Genomic DNA, 10,719 nt, shown 5'->3' on the forward strand with positions numbered 1-10,719 from the left:
CACAGTTTACTTCCCATTACCGACCAACAGTCAGCATTGAATTCTTTTAACCATGAAGACTGTCGTTCCCTAACCATAACCAGTTATTTTAACCCAAACCATAACCAAAGCATTGTTATATCATAAAATGTTTTTATTTTTGCAATGGTGATTTTGAAAGGTGTTGACAAATGATGTTGTCCTGCCAATATGGGAGTCAGAACAGAAAACGTGTTTTCTGGAGGGCAGTGATTTGTCATTTGTCTTTGGAGGACTTATTGGAATTATTTCATAATATATATATATATATATATATATATATATATATATATATATATATATATATATATATATATATAATAGATAGATAAAGGTTAAAGGCCGCATTTCCACCTGCAAAAAATTGTTTTCCATGTATTTACCAGCTGTAACCTTTTGTGCTGCATTTAAGCTTCATATCAAAGTCAAAATTGGATCAAACATATCAGGGAAGAATGTAATTATGGGTGATAGCATCTAGGGAAAGCGCCAACTTTGGCGACACACACCTCACATCGCAGATGTATACAAGGATTCTTGTTTTTTTAGCAGGGCTAACATGGTTAAACAAAGGTTATAAAACAATGACGTCCCAAAAGACAACAACATTCCAGAGGGGCCAAGTGGGTCTCTGAGGAAATCAATCAGTTACATTCCTGTCTGTGATCAATCAGCCTCTGGCCCAGACAACCTGAGATTAACCTCAGTCTTCCTGGAAACTACCTACCCTTCCCATAGAAAACAAATTCCAGCTCCACACAATTTACTGCAGTTTCCCTTGTTGTGATGAGCAGATATGTAATATAGAAATATAATGTGTGTGTGTGGGTTTGTGTCTTTGAGACTACCTGCCTGCAGGACAAAACGCTCAACCACCATTCACTTTACTGCAATTTCCACTGTTAGGATGACAAAATAATTATATAGAAACAGAGTACAATTTAAGTGTGTGTGTTTGTGTGCTCGTGTAGGCGTGTGTGTAGCAGCTTTGGTCCCATTTGAAGGGAAGATGACTGTGGAGTGAAGATGGATCCACAGTGTGATGTGAGACCGTTACAATTGAAGCAGAAAGGAACGCTCATTTTCTCCACCAAAGGGAGAACGTGGGCGAAGGAAGGAGGGAAGGATTTGGCACATTGAACACTAAAGTATGGAAGAGCACTCCGACCTGCCACGCTTAACTCACTACCTCAGCGGCACTCAGCTCAGTGACAATGTGGTGGAGTCATTACTTCAGGTCTCTCAGGTACAGTGGACTCACTGAATAGACACAAAGTAATGGGATTACAGAGGAGCACAGAGATTTAATATTTCACTGTTGATTAATAAAGTATAAGTTCTTCAGAATAAAGAAAAGAAAAATCAATGCTGAATACTTTTTTGGTGTGAACTTGCCACTTTCAACTTTAGTTAAATAGTTAGTGGAGAGATTTATCATGATAGCGGTGTTGACTCGAGTTTTCCAGTTAAGAAAACGCTAAAATTGTGGCACTTTGTTTAAGTGGAACATTTCCTGTAGCTGCACTGTACCAGATTCCTGTCAGCTCTTGTCTGCTGCCTGCTCTCAAACTCAACCATAGCTTTAACATTTTTTTTTCTTTTAACCTCTCACTTTTTCTCACAAAATATGAGTCCAGTGAAAGAAATTGTGATTTATTCAGTTGTCAAGTGCACGGTGCCCCTGTTTTCTCAGTGTCCGTATCCAGCCTCTCTACCTCCCTCCATCTCATCATCAGCCTGCAGTGTTCTGGCCAGCACATAATTGTCTAAGTGCTTCTGGATGGCAGCAGGCTATTTGGTCATTAAAGGGCCTATTAAGTCATTAGTGCAACAGTGGGACTGCCGTCTGCCTGCCGACAGGACCAGATGATCGGCCCGATACGTGTTGCCTCGCAGTTTTCCACATATTTGCGCAGGTAATTATAGCTTAGATGTGAAACACCCTCAGATGGCACGCTTAAAGAGGGGATGCATGTCGCCAGCACACTTTAAAGGTAATCTCCTCCTCCCCTTCTTCTCCTCCTCCACCTCTTTTTCCACTCGGGGTGTGTGTTGATTTGCGTGTGTGCAGATGAGCAATGGGTTAGCAACAGGACAACCAGAGCCTCGGGACATGTCAGAGAGAAAGATAGGGAGGGAACAGAGATCCAAAAGGAGTGAGGAGGTCAGAGAAAAGAATCGCTTTTTCCATCAGTCAGCCTCTGTAGCCAACACATCGCTTCAAACCCAAACTTACACACCCATCATGGAATGTAAATATTTGGATATGGGTATGGTTGGATGTTACTTAATTCCTCCCTTTAACGATGTCCTGTTTAGGTGAACACTGTCCAAAGAACACAACACAGTATTCTACATGATTTGATACGACGCATGAGAATCTTATTTTGATTTCAGTACTGCTGTTACTCTTAGCAACTCTTGCCCAGCCTTTGGAGACATTCACTACACTGGGCTCACAATATTATATTCACCACTCACCATAAATGCTCATCAAATAACTGCCATGCACAGCCAGAAACCTCTGGATCTGTACGGGGAAAGACATTCCTCCTGGATATGTGCTGTATTTTACTTTTACTGTTTTACTGTTTTTAAATCATTTTAAATCACTGATCTGTATCCTGGGGCCATATACTTTATGAGGTCCAATCTGAATTGGAAAACCAAACACAAATACAAACTGAATATCATATAAAGTAATAGTGACTTATGGGAAACAAAGACTGTGTGGGTCTAATGCCTCTGATCCAGACAGACAAAAGTTTCACGTTATGACCACTGTGTGTAAATTCAGTGGTAGCACCATGCACTTTTCATAATATATTTTCATACATATTTTGGAAAAACTAAATGTCATCACATTTTATATTATTTTGCCATGCGGAAATGCACTTTTGCACTGTCTCCAGGCCTGAAAGTGACCACAACATGTGAGGCTGCAGTGTCAGCACAACAGAAAGCCTCGGCCTGACGTCTTCTCTAGCAGAGGGATGGCACAAGAGGTTCACTGTAAACACCAGGAGGAGGACGGCCTCCTGCTGAGAGGAAACCAGATTCTGTCACCTACCCTGTCCCTTAAAACCTTTACCCGCTCCCCTCTCCAGCTCTGAGTTGACAACACTGGGGTGTACTGACAGTCAGCCATCTCTCTCTCTCTCTCACACACACACACACACACACACACACACCCACAGTTGCACAAGTCATAGCACAAAATAGCCCAAGCTGATAGAAACTCAGCCTGGTCAGAGGTTGGGCCAGGCACTCTATCAGATTGGGCGCTGCCTGCCTGCTCAGCAGTGCCCAGACTGACCCCAACAGACTGCCAGTCTCCTTACCGCTCTGCTGCTCTGCGGCTCCACTACCACCTCCCACCGTGACCCGTGACCCCTGCCCAGGAGACAGGCGCCACCAATACGATGTAATTTCTCTCTGACATGGGCCAGTGGCCTCGTCTGCAATGCGACCCAGGGAAAATAAATATGGGTGTTTATTTGGTGGGAGTGTGAGAGGCCCGCAGGCTGGAGCCGCCCTCATGTTTCCCAAAAGCAGCTTTGCACTAGAGACATTTTTGTTCCACATCTTAACTCCAATAACATACAGTATCTAGGTGAAAATAAGCCATTGCGGTTTGGTGCTGTGCACCATCAATACACGGTATCACTGTGATGCTGAAACTTTACCTACTCAGTTGCAGTTTTTCAATTTCAGTAGATGCAAAAGCATGTTGCGTCTTCTGATTTTATGTCTATATAGATGACAGATACATTTGTGTTGGTATAATACCTTATAAGTAGGGGTGTGACGATTTACTCAGCTCACCACTTGAAAAATAGCCTTTTATTGACTGAGTCTCAAAACAATGCAAGTGCATTTTGAAATGTTTTTTAACTGTGGCACGAGATCTTGTGGCACCCCTACTGGTAAGTCATGATGGTAATTCATTGATCTGCCCTTGAAGGAAGAGTGTGTATAGGAGTCACCTCCTGGTGCAGCTTGCACCCTCTGAGCCGACTAAGCTTTCTCCAGCCATTCCCACTCTGTGCTGAAAACATTCACAAAGACTTTGGTACTGGCTGGCCCGCCCAGCTGTCAACCTGCATCGGCCTCCAAAGAACTGGAGAAGAACCATGCACCATGATCCGCCTTTGTTTCCACAACCTACAAACTGCCTCTCACAGAGACATCCACACCTCTCTGTGATCTAAAGAGACCACAGAGAGGTCTCAGAAAGACAGAGCTCTTGTTAGACCACAATGGTCTAAAGAGAGCTCTGGCACACTTAACGTCTCTCTGTCCCTCCTACGCTACCACCAACATCACCCCTACAAACAGAAGATTGCTGCATTAAAACACCCACACCACCTCCTCCTATCCCACAGAGGATGATCCGCTGTACCTCTTTTCATCCAAAAACAACTTCCTCTGAGGTCACAGGTCACCCAGCAACAGCTAACCTGTAGACCTGGACCAGTGCCTCAAGACCCCCTTCTACCAGTGGTGCTAGCCCCACTGCACTGGCACCACTGGGACCAAGTGCCTATGAGAAACCTACAGTGTGTCAGATGATGAATCACCAGCGTTCACGTTTCTAAGACCCTCTTGGTGAAGTCAAAGTTACAGGATATTGTAAGCAACTACTTTTATTGGGAACAAATAACATGTAGGCCGTAAGGGTTTGGAACCTTTCCAAACTCAGATCTCCCTTTAAGAATTTCTCATGTTTCAGATTAGCATTAGCGGTGAGATGATGCACATCAGTCTCCCTGCATTTTCACCTCATCTCCTCACCGCTGCCTTTACACTTTTTTCTGTCTCTGCCTGTCTCACTTCTCTTTCTTCTGACTCCCACCCACGCATTTTCTCTTCGACTCTTTCTCTATCCATCCTTCTGACCTCATCCTTGTTACAGTCAAGCGTAGAGGGAATCAATCAACCATAGTGTTCAGATTAAAACACAAATTATTATAATTGAGAATAATGGTTTCCATGTCAGTTTCAGTTCAGCTCTGAATTGTTCTCATACATATCTGGAAACAAGGGGGTTGGAAGCTCAGACGTCTATCGGTGCTTGTGCTCTGGTGGAGTGAAATTCAAGTTATCCATGATCCAGTTCTTACTGAATTTCCATGGCAATAAAACTCTTATCTGAATTTGAACACCTGTCTTGTAAAAGTGTTACCATCCCTTGTAAATTCAGTGCATTCAGCCTGTTCTTTTCTCTGAAGAACAATAGATTGTGCTTATTAAAGTCAATCAGAAGTTCTCAGGAAACATAAACACTGCTTTCTATAGTTGGATACTGTGCTGCTACGCAACCCTGATAGGATGTAATTTAAAACAGTGTTGTTTTTAGGGGCAACTGCTATGCCTGCCACACTAAATACAGATCATGCGTTAGGGACAGTTAAACTGAGACTACTTTATAGAAGAAAAATACAGGAGGCATGAATACCTTTAAGATAACAAGAAAACAACACGTCTACAGGACATAACAGACTACACAAATTGCAAAGCCCTCCTAACGGCATCAGCACTTCTCCTCTTCATTACTGAGAACCACAGTGTGCCTTGCTGAGCTTATTTCTAGGGGCAGTAACGCTCTCAGGCATGTGCAGGGCACACTGTGCGACTTTGACAGCGTAGTTAGGCGGTGCTGATGAAAGAGGAGAGGCTGGGAGCCCGCTACCTCTCAAATTAGCCCCGTAGCCCTCCGACCTGTCACATGGAGGCGTAGGCCATCGCAGATTCTGTTGCACTGCACTGCCAATGTGCATGCATGGAGCTTTGCATGCTTCCAGTGTGCCTTTGTGTGTGGTGTGCCGTACATGGAAAGCACATGTGGTTGGTTGAGTACTGCATGAGTACGAATACTGAGATGTTTTTCCTCCTTAATGTAGATCAAAGGTTGTATTAGAACATAAATTAGAACAGAGCATCTTCCTCATGCTGTCGAGGCTCATCACAGATTTTTGTGGGACCTCCCACAGTTTGAAAAAGGGTCCCCAGCCTCCAACTTAGTTGACCTCCAACTGACTAATTCTTTAAATAGATGCATGTTCCCTTCATTTCTTTATCATCAGACAAGAAATGAAAGATGGATATGCTCCCATGTTTTGCTCATCAAGTAATTAGGTTATTTCGTTCATCTTCCAGTCTCCGATTACACTGAGAGCCCTGCGATACCACAGAGAGCCAGACAGACAGTCTGCATTAATGAAAGAGAGAGCTCTCTGCTCTTCTCGCCTTCTCTAATCTGTTCTGCATGTGCATTACTTAGCCTGACACCCTCTCTGCAGATTCAGCTGTTGATTGTGTTTGTTTAGTGAGGTGGAGGGACATCCATAACCATAAAGCTGTCTCCAGCAGAAAGGTTTTAATCACTTTTTGTTCTCCTTATATTGTATTCTCCCACATTCTCTGCAACACCCAAAATCTGTGCACACACACTCATCTTTTACTGTTTATTATAGAGCTCAACTTGTTTGTCTTCAGAGCTACTTTACTACAAGCTGAATAATACAGAGTACACACAAATTTACATCTTCTCATGCCCCCTCTAGGCCTGGCTTGTCCTTGCAATTTCTCCAGCTATTCCAGCTGTGTACACACAGGGAATCCAATGCAAAAGGGAGAAAATAAACAAGTGTTCATTCCTTCTCTTACCTGAGAGAAGTTGAGCCCGTTGAGGGGGTGACACTGCTCCTCCACCCGCTCCACTGCCCCTGTTGTCTTACCCATCCTCTCAGCCTCTTGAGCCAAGAACAGGTCCAGCACAGGCGTCCCCCTGGACCGAACATCCCACTCCGTCAACGAGTTGACCATCAGCATCACCCACACAGGCCTTTTCCTCTCCCAGTTTCCCGCAATGGCGTTGAACAAATAGTCAGCATACAGGCCGCGGCCACGCTGGTCAGGGGTCATCCAGCGAGGCATCATGTGTTTGACGTAGTCCAGGTGGCGTTTGAGGCGGCGGTACAAGTCACGAGGTAGCAGGGTCTGCAAGTTCTCCCCGTGGGGGAGCAGCTGGCAGCTGGTCAGCTTGGAGATGGTCAGAGGGTCGGTCAGGTCCAGCTCAAAGAAAACATTGCGGCTGTTGTGGAAAGCCTGCTTGGACCTGTCTGGGATGAAGTCCCAGACTCGAGTGTAGGGCACGTGGATGGTACCAAATAAGTAAGAAGGTGGGTGAGGAGGAGCACGCTTTACTCTCCACAGGAAAGAGTTCATGTCACTTTGCTGTCCAAGAGGCAGAGGAAGGAGGGAATGAAAGAAAATAAGAGAGGGAGGTAAAGATTTTGAGAGCAAAAGGAAACAAAAATACCAGAACCATCATGTTAGAGCAATTCCACTTGTCTTAAAACTAAAGCTGACACTTTTTTCCTCTATTGTGGTTTACTGGCTCATAGGCTCAGGTCAACCAGTTAAAGACTGAAATACCATTTTGAGATGACGGCAGGGGAAGTATGAAGTCTCGTCAGCTTGAGGCTGTGGGGCTTGCTGCTGTGGTGCAGGCAGCGGGTTTATAGAGGGGCCTTCTGGGCTGTAAACAGACCCCCGTGTATTGTTGAGGTGCATACCTCGGTTGCCAAAGCCTCTTTCGGCCTGGGAAGCATTTTGTAAGCTGCAGTGCAAATATACTGCACTGGAGCTCATAAAAGCCAAAAGCTGAAAGAAACCTGCTCTCCGTTCTGACCCCATGTGATACTTTTGTTTGTGAAATTTTTTACACCAGACAGGGAGATCTGGTGCTGACAGGCTTAAGTACAGCACTGTTTTTGTCCTCTACGGTTTATATTAGAGGAAGTGCTTGTCTACTGTGGTTATCTTTATACAAAACAATGTCACAATGGAAATGAAATCACCACAGCCATTCTAAATGAGCATAAGGCCATATTGCATTTAAAATATGTTTCTTGTTAAGTGCTCCGCAAATGTGCTGTGCATGTGCTATGACTTTGATGTTGGCATTATTCAAATATGAAAAAGGAATTAGCTTCTATAAACAATATCAAACTTCTGGCTTCTGAGACACAGTGTAATCAGGCATTTGAGGGATGAAACCCATTACTGTTAAATAAAGTTATTCTTAGAAAATGTTTACTTCTAAAATTTAATCAAGATTTCCTTCAGCTGTGTTCCAATTATATTGCACGCTGCCAACGCTGCCTTTGTCATATAAAACTTTTCAAACGGCTGCCAAGAGCGAGTGAAGTGGTCTTGTGGGGTGTTCTGTTATCATCACAATTAACTACAATGAACATACAGTAATTTCTGGCACAATCTCCTGCTTGACAAAATAAATCGAAAGTGCTATATTTAATTTCAGAGCAGCATTTCTTCTTTGCAGATACACTAAAATGTTTAAACAGCTTGTTTTCTAACTCGATTTTCACATTGGCAGGATGCAGCCGACACTGACAAACGGGAAAGGTTTGGACGGCATTAGATGCATTAGTGCATTCTCCGTCATATTTTAGAGACACGGAAACTTGAAGGGCAGAACTCTTCTTTTTTTCTCTGTTTTTTTTTTGCATGTGCAGCATTTTGTCATTCGTTAACTAACAACTGCGCGCTTAGGCCTACCCCATAGACGAAGACTTTTCGACATGGAAAGTGTGGTCGTGTCCTGAGGAGAGGCGATATCCCCTCTGCTAAAGCTGCGTGGACTTTTTCTGGAGAGCGCTGATGCGCAGGGCTCCGTTTTATGGGGGTAATTACTCTTAACACAAAACAGAGACCACTGTACTGACGCATTACAAATCACTTGAAGCGAAAGAGCACGAAGCCTTCAGTGATCTCTGACAACAGATCCGGTATTCGCATATAGGACATAATGCACTAATGAAACAAACGCCTGTGATGTCTAAACGACTCCCTAATGATATCCGCGCACAACCGTGTGTCATATTTAAAAATGTGCCTGTTGTTGAGGTATTTTTCCAGAAGGGAAGCGTGTTGGATGTGATGTCTGCAGTCATGATTTTAATTAACTTTTTTTACCTTCATGCCGAGGATGCATTCACAGTAGGAGGCAGACTGACGGACAGACAGACTCGCGTTAACAGAGCTGGGCAAAGCTATGGCTGGCTGCTCCGCACTGCTGCACCTCCTCACGGTAAACGAGTTCAAGCCACGTTCAGAATTTTACCAATATGCCCGATAAGTGTTTTAATAGGCCTTGTGTTGAAACATGATCACTTCTGAAAGGTCAAGGAAACATTTTCCAAATGAAGTCAAGTCACCCGTGGGTGTTCCCCGCTTGCGTCTGTCACGTAAACAGCCATAAAGTTGGCAAGCGGTAAAAAATTTCTCTTGGCGACTGCTTTCATTTCTAAGGCCCGGATCTAGTTATTTTATGAGTCAGGTCAGAAACTCCAAATGTGTGAAGATAAGGCAGAGTGTTTAATCACTGAACTTTAATTAATGTTAATACAGAAAATACATTATTATTATTATTATTGCTGTTGCTGTTGTTGTTGTTGTTGTTATATAGACTAATTATCTGGCGATCCACAGTAATCATGCAATTATAACTTTCTATTTCACCCCAGCTGTTCGTTTAATCATTCGTTCATCTCATTGCACATACGTTTTTATTTGTTAATAATAAAAGGTTTGAAAATGTTTAAAGCTCGTAACCTTTGACCTCATGGTAGAGCCCAATTATGATAACTGACAAACGATGAGGCGTGATTGTGCCCTCCTGCCGTACATTTTCCCCAAAAATGAACAAATACTATAAACTAATAAAGTTGAGTTTCTCTATTATTTCTTCAACTAGACGTTATCAAGAAAGAACACTTTAGGATAATTTTGACAACAAGTGCCACCATCTTAACAGCGTCGCTGACTTCTGTAGGCTGAATAACAAACTTGTCAGTCAGACTAAAATGTGCGGGTTCGAATACGCGTCTATCTTTATCGGGTGAAATTGGGTGTCCTTGACTTGAAGTGCCCCAACACGACTTACCGACTTTGGTGCGTCGCACTGCCTCGGTCTGTCCGGTCGGTGTGCGTCCCAGGGTGCCACAGTGTGCAGGAGAGCGCTCAGGAAGACCCAGCTGAATCCCGGCAGACAGACCATCGTGTCGAGGTGAGAGGACACTTGTGACAGTCAGCTCTCAGAGACTTTTATGTCTCTCCTATATGCTCTCTTTTCACTGCTCTGTCCCAGTCTGCTTTGAAATAATAAAAAAAACCGTTACCGGTGGCCTCTTGGCTCACATGTGCCGCTCGGCTGGAGGACCATTCCGCCCCTTCGCCATTCCCGACGCTCTCCGCGGCTGAGTTTAGTTGTTTCTATCTTAAACTTTGTCTGTCTCTTTTAACTCGGTGCAGTCCTGAAGCAGGAGCTGAAAACTCTTTGGAGAGTTTCCGCGGTGCGCTCCGAAAGTTTGGAGCGTCTTGACTGGGAGAGAGGTAGGTGGGACGATTTGAGTACCCCCCTACCCCACCCCAAATACACACACACACACACCCCTGTTTCTTTTAAGAGGAGGGAGCGCAGGTTCAGAGAGGGATAAGTGTTTTGCGTGAATAAAGCCCGTCAAGACAGACCCAAAGGAGTAGAGAGTGGGGAATGAATGTTCTTATGATGTTCTTAAAACGTCCTGTAGTGTGAGTTTGGACATTGCCTCATTCAGCATAGTATTTTTCCTATCCTATGGCATCACTATGAGGCAGTATTTCATGCCCAAT

General features: G+C 43.9%; 1 protein-coding gene across 1 annotated transcript in view; it reads right to left on the bottom strand.

The window, feature by feature from the left end:
- Positions 1–10,475, bottom strand: part of trabd2b (TraB domain containing 2B) — a 67,615-nt gene extending 57,140 nt beyond the window's left edge. Inside the window, exons 1-2 of the mRNA XM_044198796.1 lie at positions 9,992–10,475; positions 6,688–7,257 (exon numbers count right to left, since the gene is read on the bottom strand). Coding sequence (XP_044054731.1) covers positions 6,688–7,257; positions 9,992–10,105 — 684 coding nt within the window. The 5' untranslated portion in view covers positions 10,106–10,475. The remainder of the gene's footprint in view (positions 1–6,687; positions 7,258–9,991) is intronic.
- Positions 10,476–10,719: the final 244 nt, after the last annotated feature.

This window comes from Siniperca chuatsi, linkage group LG6, assembly GCF_020085105.1.
Source record: "Siniperca chuatsi isolate FFG_IHB_CAS linkage group LG6, ASM2008510v1, whole genome shotgun sequence".
NCBI classification, from domain to species: Eukaryota; Metazoa; Chordata; class Actinopteri; order Centrarchiformes; family Sinipercidae; genus Siniperca; species Siniperca chuatsi.